Source organism: Limanda limanda, chromosome 16 (assembly GCF_963576545.1).
Source record: "Limanda limanda chromosome 16, fLimLim1.1, whole genome shotgun sequence".
In the NCBI taxonomy this organism is placed as follows: Eukaryota; Metazoa; Chordata; class Actinopteri; order Pleuronectiformes; family Pleuronectidae; genus Limanda; species Limanda limanda.
Window position 1 is genome coordinate 7,361,496 of NC_083651.1, and position 22,779 is coordinate 7,384,274.

General features: G+C 40.5%; 1 protein-coding gene across 1 annotated transcript; it reads left to right on the forward strand.

Moving 5' to 3' along the window:
- The first annotated feature begins 523 nt into the window (after window positions 1–523).
- Window positions 524–12,611, forward strand: trim45 (tripartite motif containing 45). Its single transcript, XM_061088645.1, has 8 exons — window positions 524–1,097; window positions 5,223–5,511; window positions 5,604–5,749; window positions 6,647–6,963; window positions 9,949–10,078; window positions 10,190–10,304; window positions 10,699–10,825; window positions 11,614–12,611. Exons 1-8 carry the CDS (start codon window positions 655–657, stop codon window positions 11,766–11,768), a joined length of 1,722 nt encoding a protein of 573 aa, XP_060944628.1. The 5' UTR covers window positions 524–654; the 3' UTR covers window positions 11,769–12,611.
- The last annotated feature ends 10,168 nt before the right edge of the window (window positions 12,612–22,779 follow it).

Below are 22,779 nucleotides of genomic sequence, written 5' to 3' on the forward strand. Positions count from 1 at the left end.
TTACATACATTATATTCATATTGTTGTTATAATTTTTCAGTCAGTTGAGATAAATCTTGAGGAGAAACATTTTGGATTGTTTTGTGTCTGTATAGGACTACTATAAAAAGCACTTTGTACTTTTACTTTTGATACTTAAGTACATTTCAACACCAGATACTTTTGATACTTAAGTACTTTAAATATTAGCTACTTTAAGACTTTTACTCATCAAGTCATTTTCTGACGGGTGACTTTTACTTTTACCGAAGTCACTTTCAGGTAAGATAACTGTACTTTTACTCAAGTATGGCTTTCAAGTACTTTATACACCACTGTATGAACCTACAAGACTGAAATACATTTAAAACTCCACCGACCTGAGGAAGGCGTGTTTGTCCTTCCTGCCAGTAGAGGGGGTCAGTCAGGGTCCCACGCTGCTACACAGGGTCCTGCAGGGTCTTTGAACCGCCCCTGAGAGGTTTCCTATTGGTCTGGAGGAGGTTGAGGTGTCATCTGTCCCACGGGACCATGAACGCAGCACAGCGAACTTCTCCAGAGATTTTCGAACTTCACAGAAACTTTGTGGAGAAAAAGTTTCAGGAGTGCAGAGGAGGGTTGTGTGTCAGTGGTTTGTTGTGTGTCAGTGGTTTGTTGTGAGTTGCGTGTCTCACCATGTCTGAGTGTGCGCAGACAGAGAACCAGGACCAGTCTGAACATGGAGCAACCGGACAGTCGAGGAGTCCTCGGGCACTTTGCACCGTGTGTGATCGCTTGTTCCGGGACCCGAAGCTGCTGCCGTGTCTCCACACCTTCTGCTCGGACTGCATCGGGCAGCTGGAGCCGTTCTCCCGGTCCCTCGCCTCCCTCAGCCCGGAGCAGGAGCAGGACCGAGCCGCCGTCACCGTGCTCTGCCCGGACTGTGACTCCGAGGTGGACCTGCCTCCCTCCGGACCCTCCGGGCTGAGCACCGACCACCTGGCGCTGGACGCCGTGTTCCTGGAGACTGTGCTGTCGGACCGGCCGCTGAGCTGCGACCTGTGCGGGGAGGGAGGCTCCGAGAGCCGCTGCGAGGTCTGCTGCGTTAACCTGTGCGAGTTCTGCTGCCAGGCCCACAGGTACTCCGCTATTCTATTCTATAATAATATATCATATTCTATCATATTTTATTCTATAATATTCTGTTCTATTCTGTTCTGCTGCGTTAACCTGTGCGAGTTCTGCTGCCAGGCCCACAGGTACTCCTCTATTCTATTCTATAATAATATATCATATTCTATCATATTTTATTCTATAATATTCTGTTCTATTCTGTTCCTCTATTCTATTCTATAATAATATATCATATTCTATAATATTCTATAATATTTTATTCTATAATATTCTGTTCTATTCTATTCCTCTATTCTATTCTATAATAATATATCATATTCTATAATATTTTATTTTATTCTATTCTGCTCTATTCTGTTCTGCTGTGTTAACCTGTGCGAGTTATGCTGCCAGGCCCACAGGTACTCCTCTATGCTATAATAATATATCATATTCTATCATATTTTATTTTATTATATTATATTCTGTTCTGCTGTGTTAACCTGTGCGAGTTATGCTGCCAGGCCCACAGGTACTCCTCTATTCTATAATAATATATCATATTCTTTAATATTTTATTTTATTATATTCTGTTCTATTCTGTTCTGCTGCGTTAACCTGTGCGAGTTCTGCTGCCAGGCCCACAGGTACTCCTCTATTCTATTCTATAATAATATATCATATTCTATAATATTTTATTTTATTCTATTATATTCTGTTCTGCTGTGTTAACCTGTGTGGGTTATGCTGCCGGGCCCACGGGTACACTTCTATTATATTATATTCTATAATTATCTATTCTATTCTATTCCATTAAATTATATTATACTCTACTCTACTCTACTCTACTCTACTCTACTCTACTCTACTCTACCCTACTCTGTTCTATTCCATTATGTTCTGTTCTATTCTACTGTGAGGTCTGCTGTGTTAACCTGTGTGAGTTCTGCTGCCAGGCCCACAGGTACTTTTCTACTCTATTCTATAATAATATATCATATTCTATAAAATCATATTCTACTCTATTCTGTTCTGCTGCGTTAACCTGTGTAAGCTCTGCTGCCAGGCCCACAGGTACTCTCATTCTATTTTATAATAATCTATCATATTCTATAATATTCTATACTATTCTGTTCTGTTGTGCTGTGTTAACCTGTGTGACTTCTGTGTCAAGTCCATGGGTACTCTTCTATTCTATTCTATAATAATCTATTAAATTATATTCTACTCTACTCTATTCCATTCTGTTCTGTTGTATTCCACTGTGAGGTCTGCTGTGTTAACCTGTGTGAGTTCTGCTGCCAGGCCCACAGGTATTGTCTGTTCTAGTCTATTCCTTTGTATACTAATCTATTCTGTTCTATTCTATTCATTTTTACTTTTCTACAGTATTCTAATCTATATGAAACAGCACAAACAACATTTGGTTCAAATGTAGCTCTGTATTTATTTTCCTCTCTAGTGGGCCTGTAGATTCTGTGTAACGTTCATTGTTTTCAGATACATCGGCAGATATGTATATATTTTTCGCTGTATTTGATTTAATTATGGGTGCCGCCCCCTGGCCGGCACCCCTAGGCTCCTAGGGGTTTAATATTACTATTGCCCATACTTATTATTTTTATTTCTTCTGCCAAAAAGTTTGGCACGCTTCTCCTCCTACAAATTTTGTCGCACATTCACGAGACCCACAAATAAACCTGCGGAATTACGTCGAATCGTGTGCTAATATTCAAAATTTTAAATCGTCCCCCGGTTCGCACAAAAATCGCGATAACGCGACCAAAAACGATGAATGGGAGTCAAGCTCGCTCTACCGAAAGAGCGAGAGGCTGAAATTGAGTGCCGAAAGAGCCTTTTTTCGGCACTAAAACAGAGGTCCTGAGACATGATTTTTAGATATTTGAGGTGGTGAGAATGTTTCCTTCGCAGTGATGTCACTCTCAAATCACTCGGACATGTGCTTATATGCGTGTCTGAAAATCGAGGAATGTTTCGCCGGAAAAATCTCTCATTGGATCCCATGTTAAATTTGAAGATTTTTCTGGAAAGTTTAAAACTGTCTCATAAAACGTAAATTGCCCTCACGGCTTCATTTCTGAGCTCTCGCGAATAAAAAATATATCTGGTTGTAGTGTCGACCCTTGTGACGCTCAGAATGTTTTCATTTTCCAGATAGGACTTATAGTTTTTGAGTAACAAGTATTTGTTTGAAGTCTGCGCTAGAGTGTGGAAAAAATCTCCCCTCATAGGATTCAATGTTAATTTTCGGAGGAGATTTATGAAAGCAGAACTACGTTTCTAAACTGCTAGAACGGCCTCATTTTCGGACTCTGATCAATAATATAGATATGTACTTGTTCGGCCAGACCTTGTGATTCTCACGGTGTTTTCATTTCACGGATAGGAGTTATAGATTTTGAATTAGAGTATTTTGTTCGGGACGTCATCCTGAAGCGCAATCTGTCACTCTCTGTCTGTCCCAGCTGCGTCAATCAGCGTGTTACACACGCAGAGGGAGGGGAGCACAGTGGGGATAGTGAGAATAGGGGAGAGTGAGATGTTTATATATACTATTTCACAAGTGTTGTTTACCAATATATTTGGAGTAGAGGTTAGAACTGAGGATCAGTGAGTCAAAGGTCATGGGTTCGAATCCCACTGAAGACAGAAGATTGACGTTTTTAATTTCTTTGCCTTTCAGAGGGGGAGTGGTGAAGTATTTTAGTAAACAACTGTCAATGATTTTTTAATACACATTCCTGTATTACTGAGAGCGCCCCCTGGTGGGAAGTGTGAAAATGCAGTTTGAGCAATCAACCCCAAAATCAGGCCACATGATCAGAGTCAAGGCCTGAACAGATCTATGAGTGTGTATTTATTGACAGTGATAGCGCACCCTAGTGGACAGTGTGAAAATGAAGTTTGAGCAATCAGTCCCAAATCGCACACACTTCATCAGATTCTTGACCTGAACAGATATATGAGTGTGTATTTATTGACAGTGATAGCCCCCCCTAGTGGTCAGTGTGAAAATTAAGTACTGCAAGCTAGACTAGTACGCAGTTGTAGACACAACACAGGGGGTCCCTGGACCTGAGAAAGGAAGATAAGGAGTTTAATGTGGCTATTAAATGTGACTAAAACTAGATTAAAATGTAATTTGTTTTCGTCGACTAAAACTAGACTAAAATGTAATTTGTTTTCGTCGACTAAAACTAGACTAAAACTAAGAAGGATAAAAATGACTAAAACTAGACTAAAACTAATATGCATTTTCGTCAAAAGACTAAGACTAAGACTAAATCAAAAATAGCTGCCAAAATTAACACTGACCTGAATAGATATATGAGTGTGTAATTATTTATTTAAAGTGGTGCAGTGGGTAGAGCAGAGTGACAGTGACCCAAAGGTCAAGAGGTCAAGTCCCGATGAGGGCATTGCTTAGACATTAATTTTCTCTGTCTTTAAATAAACAACTGTCATCGATTTTGAAAAGGCAATGTGATTGGTTCTTCATCAGATTCCTGTTTAAGTGTGTATGAAGTGAAAGTTTGAGCCATCGGTCCCAAATCGCACACACTTCATCAGGTTCCAGACCTGAACAGATCTATGAGTGTGTATGCAGTGTTAGTGATAGCGCCACCTACTGGAACAAGTCTCTCTCTCTCTTTTAAAGCAGCCAGTCAGTCTCTCTCTCTCTCTGGGTCTGTCTCTCTCTCTTAAAGCAGCAAGTCTGTCTCTCTCCCTCTCTCTAACAGGTACATTCTCTCTCTCTCTCTCTCTCTCTCTCTCTCTCTCTCTCTCTCTCTCTCTCTCTCTCTCTCTCTCTCTCTCTCTCTCTCTCTCTCTCTCCAGATAGGAGAGACCCTCTCTCTGGATCTCTCTCTCTGGAACTCTCTCTGTATCTCTCTCTCTCTCTCTGTATCTCCTTCTCTCAAATTGACACATTCTCTTCCCCCAGAAAAAAAAAAAAAAAGTCACTTTCCGACCCGGCCGCAGAAGGCACCCATTCCAAATTTCTCGGCAGGAGGAATTTGCTTCTAGTGTTTCCTAAGATGTTGTTATCAAACCCTAATGACAAAGAAACGTACTCCAGATTTGATATTTCAGAGTTTAACCATAAACTTTTTCATAAAATAAATCTGCAGGCGGCAGAAGCGAACAGCGTCCCACTCTGTTCAGGGTCTGGACGAGCTGAAGTCTCGTGGTCGTCTCAGCCGTCCCGTCCTCTGCCCCCTCCACCCCGGCCAGGAGCTGCGGCTCTTCTGTCAGCCCTGCGACCTGCCTGTCTGCCTGGACTGTGCCGTCACGCTGCATCGCGACCACCGCTGCTGTCCCACGCATGATGTCATCGATCGCCATGGAGACCGCATCCGAGAGCTGGTTGCCGGGCAACTGCGACCTCTCCTGGAGCGTCTGGAGGAGTCACTGCAGAAGGTGAACTTTCCCACTGAGAGTGTTTATCCCACAGTCAGTCTTCAAACCAACCTCTAGAGGTTCCTTTGATATTTTTTCTTCCTCTCCTACAGGTGGACGTTTCCCAGGAGGCTTTGCAGGCACGGGTGGATATGACAGCCAATGAGGTGAGGGCGTTTGCACGAGGCTACGCCAGTGCTGTGGAATCTCACTGCCTGTCTCTGCTGCATCGTCTGGAGGAGCTCCGTGTCCAACGCAGGTACCAGCCAAACACACAACATCTTAATATTGTCAAACACATATTTGTACTTAACTAGATCTAAGTCGGCTCAGAATAAAACGTTTGTTTATCAAGCAAACACATAAACCGGGACTAAATTGAAGACTTTATCATAGGGTCTGACTCAAACTCTCAACAAGGAGTAAAAGTTCTCATTTGAGATAAACTTAAGCTGAACATTCACTGTGCGATTTTAGAAAGAACGTTTTTAAAGTCCTACTCAAACTGTACGAGTCTATGATTAAAAACCAAAGCTCAGGATGTACGGGCTCACACTGTGTGATCTGATCATCAAAGGGACAGTTCACTGAGAAATGAAAATTCACTCATTATCTACTCCCTCCTATGCCGGTGGTTTAATGTTTGAGTCCACAGAAAACTTTTGGAGTTTCAGGGGTAAATGTTGGTAACAGTGTTGCGGCTAAATCCAAAACAAATACAGTAAACAGAACCCCTTCTTCAAAAGTAAAAAAACACAACAAGCCTCCCTTCTGCTGATTTGGTGTCATCCAGGATTCCGTAAGCCCTGACATTCATATTCAAAAGAAAATATAACTCTGTTATCTCTTTGCTGAATCAATTCAGATTCACTGGAGAGTCGACAGATCAGGTCTGTGACAACTGAAGAATTAGAGATGTGGTTGTTTATATTATTTCTGAGGTAAAATCATGAATTTACAAGATCAAGTTGAAAAGTAAGCTGTTGTGGATAAATCACAAAATAACGTGATCATGGTGCAAGTCACATTTTCCAGCCCAACATTAGTGATTCAATCAACTAATAAATGTTTTCAGAAACCTAATGCAACCAGAAAAGATAATGAAAGAGTATAAAGACACCACCAGTTTGTTTTTCATACTGTGTTTGTTCGACAGGAACCAGCTCCACCTGCAGAGGGCTCAGCTGAAGCAGGCGCTGCTGGACGTCCGAGGCAGCGTGGAGTTTGCGGAGAGACTGCTGGGCTCCGGCTCTGACACTGAGATCCTGAGCGTCAAAGGAGTGACTCTGAGGAGACTGACCAGTTTGGCGGAGAGCAGCTACGACCCGCACCCGGCAACCGTCGCCCCCGACGACGGCAGCAGCATCAGCTTCATGCCCGGGGAGCCGGCGGGGGAGGTGGAGGGCTACCCGGTGGTCGGGGTCATCAGCTCTAAGAAAGTGGACCTCAGCAAGTGCACCATTGAAGGGGAAGGTAAAACCCTGATGAGAATATGCAAAATTCCCACATCTTACATTTTTACTTTGTAGTCTTCTACCAAACTTTTTAAATTACAAAGCTTTTGGCTGAAACTTAGACGAGGGGCCTTGTTGGGGGGGTTCTGACCACCATGTTGCAACAGTCTCCTGTACACAGCTGATAACAGGTATTTAAAGGGCTTCCCCTGTAAATCAGTAACGTTGAGGATCACAGTAATTAGAGATTCACGTCAGAAACAACTGGCTTAAATGTCAAAAGGAAAGGATCACCGGTCTTATTCTTAAAAATGTTGACCTGCTCTTTTTTGTTAGTCATCTAAGTATTCAGGTTTTTGGGTGTGTGTGTGTTTGAGTTGTGGGGGGAGGAGTTGGAGAGTTGATGACTGACTCCACTGGAGCAGACATGGTAATCTTCCCGGGTGTTTTGGCTCAAAGACAGAAATTCCTTTGGGACTAAAGGAATGTTGAGGGGACTCAACAAGCCTGAAGGCCGAGCAGGGGGGATGTTTACACACAACAAAACACATGAACACACGCACACACGCACGCACGCACACACACACACACACACACACACACACACACACACACACACACACAGTAAAAGACAGAAGAGGAAGTAGATCCAGAAGTGATATTGCAAATGGCTGCTGGACTTTTTCAAGCCACATTAATTATTTCTGTTAAAGACTTCAGGGTTTTCAAAAGGAAGAAAAACACACCTTTACCTTGAGTGAAGGTGAATTACAAAAGTTAAAGTGTTGTTCCAGTACCTATTTTTGGTAGAATAACTGTTTGTACATTCACCTCGGCCACACATTTGGTGCGATTCACTGCTTTATTCACACACTAAATTAAATATCTTTAATTGGACTAAATAAACAATTTAAAGACATGAACTTGTCCTGAAGGAGACTGTGGCGGCCATTTATTTATAATTCGATGGATAAAAGCAACAATTGAAATAATTCAAACATTATTAGAGATTAAGAAATGATTTACTACCAATGAAAGACAATGTAAAAAACAGTAAAATTGTCTCGTTGGATTCATGTATTCCTCTGTTAAAATAAGATAATCCTTTACTGCTCCTTCCAACAGCTACACACATAAGCACACACACTTAAGACTTGAAACCGCAGCGTCACTGCATCTGCTGAAACATCTGTAGCTCCCGGTTTTCAAGCAAACTTTTACACCAGCTGCGTCTGGCTTCATTTCCGGGGGCGGATAAGGGTCAGATCTGTGCAGTATGTTGACTATCACAGAGCAGAAATCACAGAGGCTTACTGGCGATTATCCCCTGGCTGTGGGCTGAGAGGGTTTGAAGTGGTGGATTTGGACGACGAGGCCGAGGCTCACAGGTGAAATGTGGTTAGGGACAGCTGGCTCTGTAGTGGCGACAGCTGCTGGCTGCTCGGCTCAGGAAGCACACAGACATAGATTCACAGATAGTTCACACCCATTAGCAGCAGCGATGATGGTATACAGTATTTCTAACCGTAGCACATTAGCATTGGCATATGGTCATAACTGCTGTGTTTGAATCCTGTATTTTAAATAACTGTTCAAAAGAATTCAACAGAAACAAATCTTCCATCATTGAGAAAGTCTTATGAAGAAACTATAAATACTGTTAAAACGAGCCAAACTTAGTTTAGTCAATCAAAGTATTTATTTAGGAGAGCAATAACCAGGTTACAGCAAAGCAATGGGCTTCCAGTACAATAGTTGTATCAGAGCGCCATGAACATCCGGCGCCTGTCTGTTTTATAGCAGTAGATCTTCGTTCCTCCTCCTCGGAAGTGCGTAGGCATAATCCATCCTCCTGGCTTTTGGTATACGGAAGTGAACAGAGAGACACTCCCAATGACGTTATAGTTGCTTGGCATTCTGTTTACTTCAAGAAAGGCCTTCACTCAGCAGATGCCATGACGGCCAAAGGTGTTTACAATTGGAGAAAAGATTATAATGTTTTCTGCTTCATCAAAACAATCCTGACTGTAAACATTCGGATCCTCGAAACCAAAGCAATGAAACAGAATTAAGTCAACAAAGTCACTTTGTCCGACCTCCAGAATTTTATCAGACAGCTGTGAGACTGACCATCGTTGTGACGCACACACATTCCCAGCTAGTTTCAAGATTGAACATTCTGAGAATCAAAAGGTTATTGCTAATAATCTGTATGAAGGCCTAATATATAACTAAAAATACTTCTATCTTTATTGGTTAAAAGTTCAGTCAGCAAAGGCTATAGTTAAAAATTTGAAATCCCAACAATACCGGCGTGCCTCTGCCAAACAGTGCTACTTACATTTGTTTTCCAGGTTCACTGTGACCTTTGAACTCTGCAATCCAATCAGTTCATCTTTAGGTCCAAGTGACGACTGGTCAAAATGTGAAGAAATTCCCTAAAGACAAACTGGAGATATCATGTCCAAGAGGCCAAAAGGCAACCTTGACCTTTGACCACCCGAATCAAATCGGTTAATCTGTGAGTGGATATTTATACCAAATTTAAAGGATTTCTCTGAGGGCGCTTTAGAGATGTCACGTTCACAAGTATGGGACAGACGACCTCCATGCTGCCGACAGCCTCTTGTGCATGTTCATGTCTCAATCAGTTAGATCTCTTACTTCCAGTTAAGTTTAATCCTTTTCATAACTTCAACTTTGAGGCAGTTTGGGTGAGATCCTACTGTTTTATTAAGATAACAGGTGCATGAATAAATGTGTAGAAGAGCGTGACAGCTGCCATGTTTTATCACCCCACCTCACCACTGCTGTCCCTGGTCGTAAATCCCTGCTGTCATGTAACTAACCTTCACAGACGAGGGGAGGTTATTATTTTGGGATTCAGACGTTCAGCAGTCACACAGTCAGGTGTTAAATACTGTCGGCCATGCTGTGCATTGTTTTTACTTTCTTGCTCAGCGGATCTGTGTGACCTCTCACCTTTGACCCCTCATGGGCGCAGGTCTGCAGCGGGGGGAGGAGGGCGAACAGGGCCGCTTCACCCTGGTGTGCCGAGACTCCGCCGGAGAGCAGTTGGCACGAGGTGGAGAACACGTGCTGGTCAGCGTCGTCCACAAGGAGAAGAAAAACTGGTGAGTGACGGGGACGTGTTAGCTTTGTTATAACTTTCAGGTATTAGAAAATTGATAAATAGGTAGAAACTATGTTTTTTTAGCTGTTTTTGAGATTTGTGTTTCTTTCAGCTCTGTGAAGACGACAGTGGTCGACAACAGCGACGGATCGTACAGCGTCTCGTTCACACATGAAGAGCCGGGAAGCTACTCAGTGTGGGTTTGTGTCAGAGCTCAACACGTCAAGGTAAAATATCAACCTAGCAAGTTTGTCAAAATAAAATATGAGAACACAGGGAATTAATCCATAGCCGTAAAACACTTGTTCTTGATTACTTTGCATCTTGAAATAGTTTAATTTGAAACTCAGAACTGTTCATCATCCTGACAACGTGACAGCTGGTAATGGTTAAGCCCAAATAATATATCGCCCCCTGGTGGCTGCCTGCAGTATAGGTCAGAAAAGGCCTCCTCCATGACAAGAGATGGGATAGGACCAATTCAAGAAGTCAAATTACACGTTGATGAATGAGAATGAACTTATGAGAATCTGTCTGCTCTTATCTCATGTTGGTTTCTGTCGGCCTGGACCAACAGACAGACACACGGCAGCTGACTGACTCTCTCCTCTCCTTCTGCAGGGTTCACCGTTTACTCTGAACGTGCAGAGGAAGATGAGGCGACACAGCGGGACGTTCCACTGCTGCTGCTTCTGCTCCAGCGGAGGAGCCAAGGAAGCTCGATGTGGCTGCCCAGGAACCATGCCAGGTACATGGAGGAGATCCTGATCAGAGGGAGACTGATCAATTCTTCATATTTTACAGATGAACCTCAACTTTTATTTTATAACTCAAATACACAGAATTCGAACATGAATTCACATCTTTTCTGCATATTTTTTAATCTGTAAAATAAAAGTTATCTTAACTGCAAACACAGATACAGTTTGTGAAAGACTCATATCAGCAAATCGTCAATATTTATCAGGCAGCCGTTTCTTTCTTTTTTTTCAAATATTTTTATTAGGAGGTAAGGCACAGGAATCAATGTCAAATTTACATTGAGTATCACATAATCTCTGTACAACAATTAACAATATATAGAGATATTGACACCATAAAAACACTGTGCATCACGATGGGTTAAGAGTAAGATATACAGTCTACCTCCTAGGATGTTTTTCTTATTTTATGGACCACATGAACGTGGTCATGCGAACAATACACTACACAATTCAACGAAAATAACAATAATAATGATAAATGAATAACTGAAAATTCTGTTAAGTAATAATTAAGTATTAAAGCTGCACAGTATAAATTTAAAAAAAAAGAATAAGTAAATGAATAAATAAAAAGGAAGAAGAAAGAGAGAGAAAGGGGGGGGGTCCGTCAATCAGGGGGCAGGGACTGGAGAGAGTGGAAGAATGTAAGAAAGGGAAGCCACTTATTATAAAATTTGTTAGAGCTACCTTTCACTGAATATCTGATCTTTTCCAGCTTTAGAAAAGAAAAGACACAGGCTGCCGTTTCTGATCTTCTGTCCTGATCTTGCAGGAGGATTTAAAGGCTGCGGTCACAGTCATAAGGGACACCCCGGGAAGCCTCACTGGTCGTGCTGTGGCAGCACCACCGAGCAGTCCGAGTGTTTGCCCCCGAGCGTGCAGGCTGCGGTTTCCCCTCGCGGCCACCTGCGCACCGTGGAGCTCTGAGGAGACGCAGAGACGAGACCTGTGGAGAGGATGCACGTTAACGGAGGTTGGCGGCGACGGAAGGTTCAGAGTGGCCAGGGTAGCAAGGGAGGGGTTGCTGGTGTGAATCTTGTCTTTGACCCCCGTCATTATCAGGTGTCACAGACTGGACAAGGACAGACAACATGACAATCAGATGTTCTCGAAGATTGGCTCTGTCATTTTTAGGTCTTTTTTATCACACAGATGTTGGTTAACTTCATAACATTTTGATTAGTTTGGTTTTAATTTGTTATTTGAGGGTATAAAACAAGGTGAACGATCCTTACGACTCAGACTCTGGCGGCAAAAGTCGTCAAAAAAACGCAAGATGGCATCCAGGATAATTTGCCTTAATTTCTAGGTGAAACAATCTGGAAACAGTGACATGGAAGGAGCAGTCGGTTTCCTCTCAGGATACAAAGTCAATTGTCTCCAGCACTGACCACAAACACAAACCTCCAACTAGCCACTTATTACCTCTGTATATTTCTGAATATGCCTTATCTGTAGTGTGAGTACAAATACATATATAGTATATATAGTTTTTTTTCTGTAAAAGATGAATTCTAAAGTTGATTTACAGAAACATGAAGATGAACTTTTTTTCATTTGTGGTCCATTAACTTTACAATGACAATAACAGGGATCGTCTCTAACACTGTGACTTTGTTGCTGCTGTTCACATTTTTTTAATATTTTTATTTTGCACTGACTTTACATTCATCTATCTGTCCAACACTTGAGCCTTTTCCAGGTTTTGCCAGTTCAATTTCTGGAAATTTGTGCCTGTACGAAGAAATAAAATTTGTTTCACTTTTGAAATTCTGCTTTGTCCCTTGAAAGAAAGAAACAAATAGGGAATCGTTGCTTTTTTTTTGCAGTAATACCCTTAAAAAATGAAGTTACAAATAAATTTTAATATTATTATACTTTAGTACAATAGTATTTAAGGTACGTGTCTTAACGAACAAAATAATTGAGTGAAGTCTGCTATTGTCAGTGGTGACGGATCTTCATAAACCATTGGCCTACAGCCAGGTACATCACTTTTTTTGGTCCCCTGGAAACATTTCCGTTGTCGTATTCTGTATTTGCAGCGTGTTTCTGTATTAACATGTGTAGTGACTTTTTCAGCGCATGTTTCTTCAAATTGATCAAGATGCTTTTTCTATTTCCATGTGTTTTCTGAATTTGCTCTGTGTTGAGCTTTCTCAGCAAATGTATGTTTTTTTAGTAAATAACTTTTAACTTCTAAATGAAACTGGAGTCGTAGCAGTGATTGGGTTCATGGAGAGGACATGTTTCTGCAGAAGTGTCAGCACATTTTCACACGTCTCAGTAACACCTTCACAGTTAATTGAGCCTGTTAGTCCCTCTTTGAACCAGCAGGTGGTGTAAGAGAGCTGTTTTTCTCCCTGCCTGCTCCTCCACATATAATGATCTTGTCCTTCGGCTTGTGACACAAAGTTCTTTGTGCTTGTCTTTTACAAATCACTCATAATCAGCGTTCTCACAAGTCCTCTGCAGCGATGCTCCGAGGCTCCTGATGAATCCTGCGTCATCGCTGATAAACGTCTAAGCGCTTTAAGATTGACTCGCCATGAAAATTTGATGAATGGGGACCTGCTCCACTGGAAACCCATCACAGAGGAGTTGGCATCAGCAATGTCAGAGGTGTCACTCCTTAATAAAACACAGTAACAGCTCAGTCACTGCAAATTGGAAACAAGCTATTAACTGATTCAAGTGACGGTCAACACCTGAAGGAGAAGGTTTACAACTGGAAACTGGAGGTCACTGAGGGGCACACACACACACACACACACACACACGCACACACGCACACACACACTTCCATTAGGTGACGGCAGAAGATGATGGAGTGTATCAAACCCATACCTTTATTATTTATACTATATTATTCTCACTTTCTTCACTTCCTCCCTACTTTAAAAAGACTTGTAGCTACTGGGTTGGCGAACACACAAACGCACACACACACACACACACACATACAAACACACTGAGTTGAACAATGACAGTGTACTCATGTGCACCCCAGAGAGAAGAACTCACGCCAGATCTCATAAACCTCCTTCACCCGCCGTTGAGCTCTGGAGTAATGTAGCTTGTAATTGAGAGATCATGATACAATATTGTCTCAGACGCGAGACTTGTCTTTTCTTATGTTTAATCTTTTATCTTAGGTGCTTTTTATATTTCCACGTGCAGCACTGGAAGAGCCTGTAATTTCTGTTTTCAGCATCCTCACAGGACATTACAAGGAAAGAGTAAAAACTATAGAGCCACATGAAAACATATGATAAGAATAATAATTATAATGATTTCTTATAACTTAACACAAGTTGTGGTTTTATTGATTCCCACATCACCAACAGCACATTTTTTGTTTTTATCTTATATATATATTTTTTTACATATTATGAATTATCTGGGAACATTGTACACTGCGTGTGTAAATGTGGTTTATCACATTCGGCATTATACATTAATTCCGGTTGTTTATAAATTAGATATTTCCCATGTGAAATCAATACTAACTCTGCATTTTACTGTATTTATTCATTTTTTGTCTCATGCAAACAAACATTCCACAGTCCATTTAAAGCAGAAGTTAAGAAGGACCACATGGGACAGTGAAGAGGGAAGTAAAAAAGACAGAGAAGACATAATAAAGAAAAACAAACAAATACAGATTGAAGAAAGAACTATTTCAAAAGCCCCCAAATATTGACTTTCGGAGACTTTTGCAAAGCTGCCCCAGAGCTGATGAGGAGTCATCATTCGTTTTCAGTCTTGAGCCTGAAACATCCAGAAGACCAGAGTCTCCTCCCTGAGGTCAGAGGGGATTATGCTTGATTTTTGTATCTTGGAGTGGAGATTTTATGATTAAGTTTAGAAGCTGATTAGAGAAAGGTCAACAAAAAATATGGTCTGAAAAACACATCTTTCAAGACTTTTCAGAATCAGAAAAAATATTTCTCATAATCTGATGTCATATGACAAGCGATGTCATGAAGAAATCAGAAAATGACGTCATGCATCTTTTCTTTGATGCTACAGTTAAAGACATTTTTGTTTCAAGTTTAATTTTGTCATGTGCAAGTTAACACAGGCTTGACAGTACAATGAAAGGTGTTGGAGTCTAGTTCTAATTAACTTAGAATAAAATAAAAGCAAAGTAGAAAGAACTTAACATAACAAATTTTAAGTAAAATACAATATACCACTATAAATCCTACATGCATACAAAGGTGCATGGTAAAATTTGAGGAAGCAAATGTAATGACGACTTTAAACTGCATGATATGTTTATGTATAAGTTATTGCACATTTACAAAGCATGAGTGAAAACCACCAGGTGAACAGATATGACGGTTGTTGGACACGACTAAAAGTTTAGAAACCTGATGTCCCGGTGATAGAAACTGTTCTTAAATCAGTCATTTACAAAGCACCTGTCATACACAGAGGTAGATTCAAGGTGTTGTAAAAAACAAAACAGGCCAAATACAAATTTGAAAGCACAGTTTAAAACATCTTTCAAACAAAATAAAATGATCCACAAGACTTTATACAGGACCTAAAGTTTATACATATCTAAAACAATAATTTATGATCCAATGCATTAAGTTTTGAAACCAATTTTCCTGCAGCTTATTGGGAACAAATGTGTCATCATATGGTATGGTCATGATGATATCATTATTAAATGGCACGATAATGATTTCAATAGAAAGCACTGTTTGAAAGGGGTATATGAGGCACATGTCAATGTTCCAAACATTGGTCAAAACTGGATTAAATGGTGTAGTTACCCACTCATTATAAATTGGACCAACGTACAACACGTATAAAAAAGTAAGAGACATAAAGGTTTGATGACGGAGATGCATGTAACCCACACACAGCATCATATTACATCAGTGTTGTGATCCTCAGTGCATCCTCGCTTTGAAAGACACTTAATCTCCCGGCTGCAAGAGAGCACCACCGGCTTCCATCACTGTCACAGCAACACACACACACACACACATACATTAAAGGTCACCTGAAATTCACTCCGGCTCCAGCGTTATGAACACACACTGTCACAGCAGTTCAAGTCTCAGAATCCCTGTGTATTGAGTTGTGAATAATTCATCTTTATTTTTTTTAATTACTGTGGAGTCAATAATTCACAGACATCACAGGCTTTAGTTTCTGGGGAAAGTTATGTAAGAAAAACGAATCCTTCTTTTACGGTGTTATTTTGTTTCTTTCTCTCTCCTTTACAGGTTTTGTATTTGTAATCGTGGAATACAAATGACCCTTTTGTAAATTAGAGCTGTCTTGTAATCCCAGGAAATGTTCATTTAATTTCATCTGTACGACACAGAAATAGACAATATTAGTTATGCTTAGGTCTGCAGGAAGCAATAAAACTCTGACGGCCTCCTTCAAAATAAATGTATCCAACTGCAAGCTTAAGTTTCTGTCCTACAGATTTGCCCCATGGTTTTAAAATAATCCTTGTGGGGGCTTGTCTTCCTATTGGGGACAAAAAGCAAGATGTTAGGCCTCAGTTATTATGACTCTAAAACACTTACTGGGCTCTAAATGGAGTTCTTACCAGCTCTCATGCACTGCTGATGGATAATTACGAGCCCCGTGGTTTTTAAACCGGATGTCCAACTTTTTTAAACAATTTCGACATTAAATCATTGAGGATCCTGATGAAGGACAAGCTACACAGAAACAGCATTACACTTAATAACAACTATATCTAACACAGCTACTGGACACTAAATATAGGAGATTGATTTGTATAAATAAAAATAGCAGAAAAGTACAAACATTGTGGCTGAAATTGTTATTTTTGGGCCAGAATGTGAGTTTCTGAGGCTATTTGCTCAGAAAGACTTCTGCAGCCTTGTCTTTTTGAACTAGATATTGTTCTTTCTCTCCCCTGACTCACCTCAGAATGTTTCTCTAACAATATAAATATGATGAACTAATGAAGATGCTATATGAAATATTGAAAGTCTGGTGTCGGCCAGACCTGCAGCCTGTGTGGCAGCAGTGATGGTCGCATTTTCAGTGGGTCAGAGAGATTCAAATTCATATAACTCCAGCTGCTCCATGTATTGTCCTATATATGCATTTAAAATGTTTAAATACAATGTCTTCATGTCCTGTTTCCTTTACCTATGAGGTCGATTTTGTCTCATGCAGAAATGTTGATTTGAGGTTTCTCATCTCATTGGATTTCAGTGGTTTATTCTAAATTGACGGACAAATATTTGATCTCATTCAATGATGACTGGTATTAAGGTATGATTCCCTTCTAAATGTAATGTACTGTCTGGAGCTTTGCAGCAAATTACCAATTATTTTAGATTCCTCCTTTAAAAATGGGGTGAAACATCATGACCGACAGCTGAGACTCACTTGCGATTGGTCGAGCTTATGTGTCTGCGGGACCTCGATAGCGCACCTGCACAGACTCAATACAAAAGGTTTGATCCACTTCTGTGAAATCTATTATGAGGTGCGGAGAAAGTCACTTAATGTGCATCAAAACAAATATCAACTTTATGTGTTAAAGTCTTTATTTCAAATAAGTCGAATTGCAATAATGCAGAAGTTGGTTTTAACATAAACTGTACCACAGGGTTTGTTCTGTAGATAAGTAACACTGCACAAAGAAACATGCTCCACTCGTTTGCATGGACAAAGTTTATCTCCCCTTCATGCCACACTCTCTGCAGGGAATCATGATCATCCTTTATGTCACTGCATTGCACTTTGAACTGGAATGTCAAGAGTCGGTCACAGGGACACTTCTATGCAGTTATTACCACCAGAGTATGGGATTGACACTTTAGAAACACACTTACCCACACATTCCCTTTACGGACACATACATGTGCTTCTTTCCACCAGAGCCAGAGGTTGTAGTCGACCTTGTCTCCCACCGACTGACGTGTTCTCTCAGATGCACTGCTGCAGCACATCATGCACAGTGTTGAAACTGTCATGATTTACCATTTCATTCTGTCAAGGAAAGAGCTGAAGGACAGGAGGCAGCTGTTGGTTCTGTGAGGCAGCTGGAAAATGACGTCTTATGTGATGCCAAGGCAGAAACATGTTGTGATTGGTTTTCTGCTCATTCTTTGCACTTTCCACAAAAGCATACAGAACGAGAGTTTTGTCTTTGCAGGGTTGTTCTTTTTGGGTGAAGAATCCGTGATGAATTATTTCCAGTCCAGCAGTCCATACTTCTAAAAAAGGTAATCACAGATGCATTGAGTCGAAGGACATCTCCCTTCTCGCAGCTCCGCACATCCTCCTCCTCGGCTGTGATCTGGAAGCTGTCGGGCGTTTTTTGTCCCTGCTCAGCTCTTTTGGAGTTTTCTTGTGAGTCTCCTTGCACCCACATTGCCAAACCCAATCACCCTTCCTTGCTAAGGGTGACTCACTGTGACGCCCATCAGAAGGGAGGTCTTCGCAGTGATTAGGACACTGCAGGCCGCAGCACGGCCACTAATTCACTCACTGAGGGGTGTCCTGTAAATCGGACGCCTCAGTGGTCCTGTTGTTGCCCTGGAGAGCCATCCGACGGCCTGTGGCAGCTCAAGGACCAGTTGATGGACTCAGCTGGCTGCCCGGCTGTCTCCACACTCAGCAAAAATGTTAGGACTGTCTTCGTGGCTTGACTTTATATGTGGATAGATTATCTGTCAGAGAAAAGCTCACTTTGGTATGTGTGGTGACAGTATCACAGAGCAGTCTAAGTGCCTGCCAAGCTCTTATTCACCATGGAGCGGTCACAGTGAAAGGCAAAAGGATGAGATGTACGACCCTGCTTTTCAAACGGTTACAAGTAATTGTCTCATTTGATGCAGAGAAAAGTATGCAAGATGAATTTACATTTATCATAGATGTTTCACTTCATACGAAATACAAAATTCTACAAAAATGTGTGGTGACAGTGAAAGAAGTTTTGTTTGTTGTCCTCAAAGCTTTAAATCCTTTATTTAAACAACACTAAAAGTCTACAGCCATGCTAACAGAGGCCTAGCAGTCCTATGAACTGAATTCTAAATACAGCAGTGATGAGATACTGTGTTCACCATCTGAGTTTAACATGGACATTTTTGCTAATTAGCGCCAGAGGTGAGGCTGATGTTCACGAGTCATTCGTTTTGATGGAATTTAGTCATAAACCATTTTGATGCCTATAAAATTGGACACACTCCTAACTATGAGTTCTCTAAATGTCTGTTGTCTCTTGTTGTTGTTTTTCACTGAGGTCCGTGAATAATTCTATGTCAAAGAACTTCCTCTCTCACAATGTTAAAGACTAAATATCCTTGCTCCAGATCTGCCTTAAATTCGAATGGGTTCTTAGTTGGCCCAAGTCCTGTCCTTACACCAAGCTTTGAGGAAATCTGTTTCTTAGATTTTATGTTATCCTTCTGACAAGCATGGACAGTGGCCAAAACAAGCATCTTTGAAACAGGAAAATCAACCTTGTGGTGGCATGAGAGGAAAAGTCAGGGGATCACCAAAGTCGGGAAAATTCCTCCATGAATCCAACCAACACTTGTTGTCGAATGGCCAACACTGCTGCTTTTCCTGAAGCTGCAGTGCTCTCATGGTATACTAAATATTCAACAGCAGCATCTCTTGGTTAATCTGTACTTTTTTCCTTTCTGCTGCTCAGGCAGACAGACCTTCTGCTTCTGTCAGTCATCCACTTCAGGATAATATGAACCTATGGTGACAGGTGTGGGTTTTTATGTTTATGTTCTTGCCTTGTGCAGAGAGCCTGAACAACTGCACTCCTGTGGCTTCAGACTCCCTTTGTCGGTCACCTTTGTCTGTGGCGAGGCCTTGAACAGTTTCTCGCTCTACCAGGTTTGTGGCCCTCGCCCAAGTCACACCACAGGAAAGTCAGCTATTCAGCAGCAGGAGAAGTGTCATCACTGAGGTTTAACAAATTACACCCGTCACTTGCGGAGAAAGCCTAGCGTGCACCTGGCTGGGAGCGTGTTCTTGGCCGAGGCAGAGGGAAAACTGAGAGTGGAAGAAACGCTCCTGAAAGCAAAGTGACACCTGTCTCTTTTTCAGACGAGTCTCTCTGCTGAAAACGGACACAGAGCACTCGTTGTCGTTGGTCATAAAAAAAAGGAGGAAATAAAGTTCTTGACATACACCAGGGCCCTAATATGATAAACTGTGTCTTTCCTGGAAACCCAGCTCATGTTTGATTTGATAAGATTATTCAGTTTTGCACTTCATGATGTATAGATCTGTTCTGTGTGGTGAATAGAGCAGTGTACTGCTGCATGAAGCTGCCACAACACCACAAATATAAGCTGATTTAGTCGCTTTCTTGTGCAGTCCTTGTGGTCTTATGTATAATTATTTGTTTTTTGTTTAAGGTTTATTTTTGTTCAGGGTTTTTACCTACGGCCATCATAAGGTCAACTGTCCACAGGGAAACTGTTTTGAGTTTACTGACTTTTGTTATAGATTGCATTCAGGTCAATTTAATGGTGCAGAAATTGTTTTTGAATGTATGGTGTCATTTAGTGATTTTGTATCACACATTTGTAAAGTTGAGGGACTCCTAGGAGACTCAATTCAAAAAGAAGTGTCAAAATTAAAGCAGCAGAGAGTCAGGTAGGGGTTAATTTCTGAATACACTGGATCCTGGATACATTTTCCACCATACAACCGGAGAGTATATTTTCACGAGACTCAGTCGTACTGAACATGACAAATACATTCATCTGAAGGTAAAAAAATCATTATTCCACTTTCATCAATTTCAACAGTATAAGACTCACACCTGACTTTTACTCAATATTGTTAAATGTTTGATTTGATTGCTAATTGTTTGTGTAAATGATTTTTTACATATGCTGTGTAAGTTTTAACCCTAACCCCAGACGGATCAGTCTGTACATATTGTCTTCCGACATTTATGCATTTTCAATTTTCATGTTGTTTTTAACTTCTACATCACTAACATGTTCATTAGTGTTTATACAACAAGTTAAAAATGTTGCATATTTGGAAACTGTGCACCACCTATTGTCACTTTCAAACACATGAGAAAAACTCTTTTGGTCCAATACATATATGATACATGATATCAGAAAAAATAATAATGAGGATAATTAAAATAAGAAGAAATATTACTGCTACTATTAACAATAATAATAAAAATAATAACAATAATAATAATAATGTAAGGATATGTTGAAAGCCACATTAAATATAAAAAAACTATAGTAAATGAACTGATTACTGCATATCACAATACAAAAAGTTTGAAAACTGCATATTTTGACTGTGCATTGCTTATTTTTAAATGAAATATGTCACTTTCAAACGATTACAAAATATTCATTATATTATATCATATTCATATATTATATATATACATATATATATATATTTTTTTGTAAAAATCGATTTGGGATGCAGCATGGCGATTTAAAATCGTCATTCACAAGAATCGCGATTTGTAACTGATTCAATTTTCCCCCCCATCCCTACTAATACTACTATTACTACTAATACGACGACTACTACAACTACTTCTATTACTAAGAATAAGAATAAGAATAACAATAAGAATCTTAAGACTAATAAGAATAATAAGAACAATAAGAATAAAAACAAATCAAATTAAAGCCCTCAAAAAGCCAATTCATTTGCCTGAATAATAAGAAATAAATACAATTTCTAAAATTTTTAGGACTGCAAAGCAGCACTGGGCGGGCCCGAGCACATGCATTTTGAAGTGTTGCATGCGTTTTGCCTTAAAAAAAAGATAATAAATAGTTGTGCAAGACATAAAGTTTCCTTTGATCTAGGAAGACTGAAATCAAAGGATTCATGGTCCATGGAACATCGTGTTTTAATGGCGTGTAATCAAACTTTGACGCCACGCCACGGTCACACTGTGTGATTAAAAAAAAATCCGTCAGTCAGTTTTTATCTCCATCTTGTTGTGATGACACTCATCTCAATTTGAAGTTGATTCGATGAAAACCCTGGTACAAGTGTATCAAAGAAAAAATGTGGAATATGGCCAAAATGGCCACTAAATACAAAATAGCAGGCTTCCTGTTTTGTTTTTCCAATTGCATCTAGAGACTTTTTTGTTTGTCTGGTCATGATACACCTGTGTATTGATTTTTGTGAAAATCGGTCAATGGGAACACCTTCCGGGGGTCTCGGGCTGTCTCGGGGGGCACCGTTGAGCCATTTTGCGACGCCCATTGAAAATTCCTTCAGAATACGTAAATTTTCACCACTTTCTAACTTTCTGCAAATTTTGGTAAGAAGTTGAGCATGTTAAAGCCCTCAAAAAGCCAATTTCAATAGGGTCTCACCAGACACCTTTGATGTCTGTGCTCGGGCCCTAATAAGAACAATAAGAATAATAGGAATAATGGAAGAATATGTTGAAAGCCAAATGAAATGACACAAAAAGCTTTTCAGGCTTGGACTCTGATCATGAGACAGAAGTTTGGTGGTGATAGGACAATGCACAGTGGAGTTATGACAACAGCGTCTCCTTTGGCGAACGATGAACCTTCGCCGTACCTCAATGTTTACACGGTTTGAGGAAATGTCCCAATTCTGAGATAGAGAAAGAGAGAGAGAGATGTCACCTTTGCAAGACATAAAGATTCCTTTGATCTATGACCACTGACACTGTCACTGCAGGAGTGGAGTTGTTTGTTCACGGCTCAGCATAAAAGGCGTGTGTGATGGCGTGTAATCAAACTTTGACACCAAGCCACGGTCACACCGTGTGACGAAAAATCGATCTTTTAATTAGTTTGGATCTCCAGCTTGTTGTGATGACACTCGTCTCAATTTGAAGTTGATCTGATGTAAGCCCTGTTACAAGTACCTGGCTTCCTGTTGCTTTTTTCTAATGCAACTGTAGCTGACTTTTTTG

Bases quoted from the DNA above. Each gene is read 5' to 3' on its own strand.
- trim45 (XM_061088645.1), top strand. From the start codon at position 655: ATGTCTGAGTGTGCGCAGACAGAGAACCAGGACCAGTCTGAACATGGA. The intron at 5,512-5,603 runs GTGAACTTTCCC...CCTCTCCTACAG, and splicing joins TGGAGGAGTCACTGCAGAAG to GTGGACGTTTCCCAGGAGGC. The intron at 10,079-10,189 runs GTGAGTGACGGG...TGTTTCTTTCAG, and splicing joins CACAAGGAGAAGAAAAACTG to CTCTGTGAAGACGACAGTGG.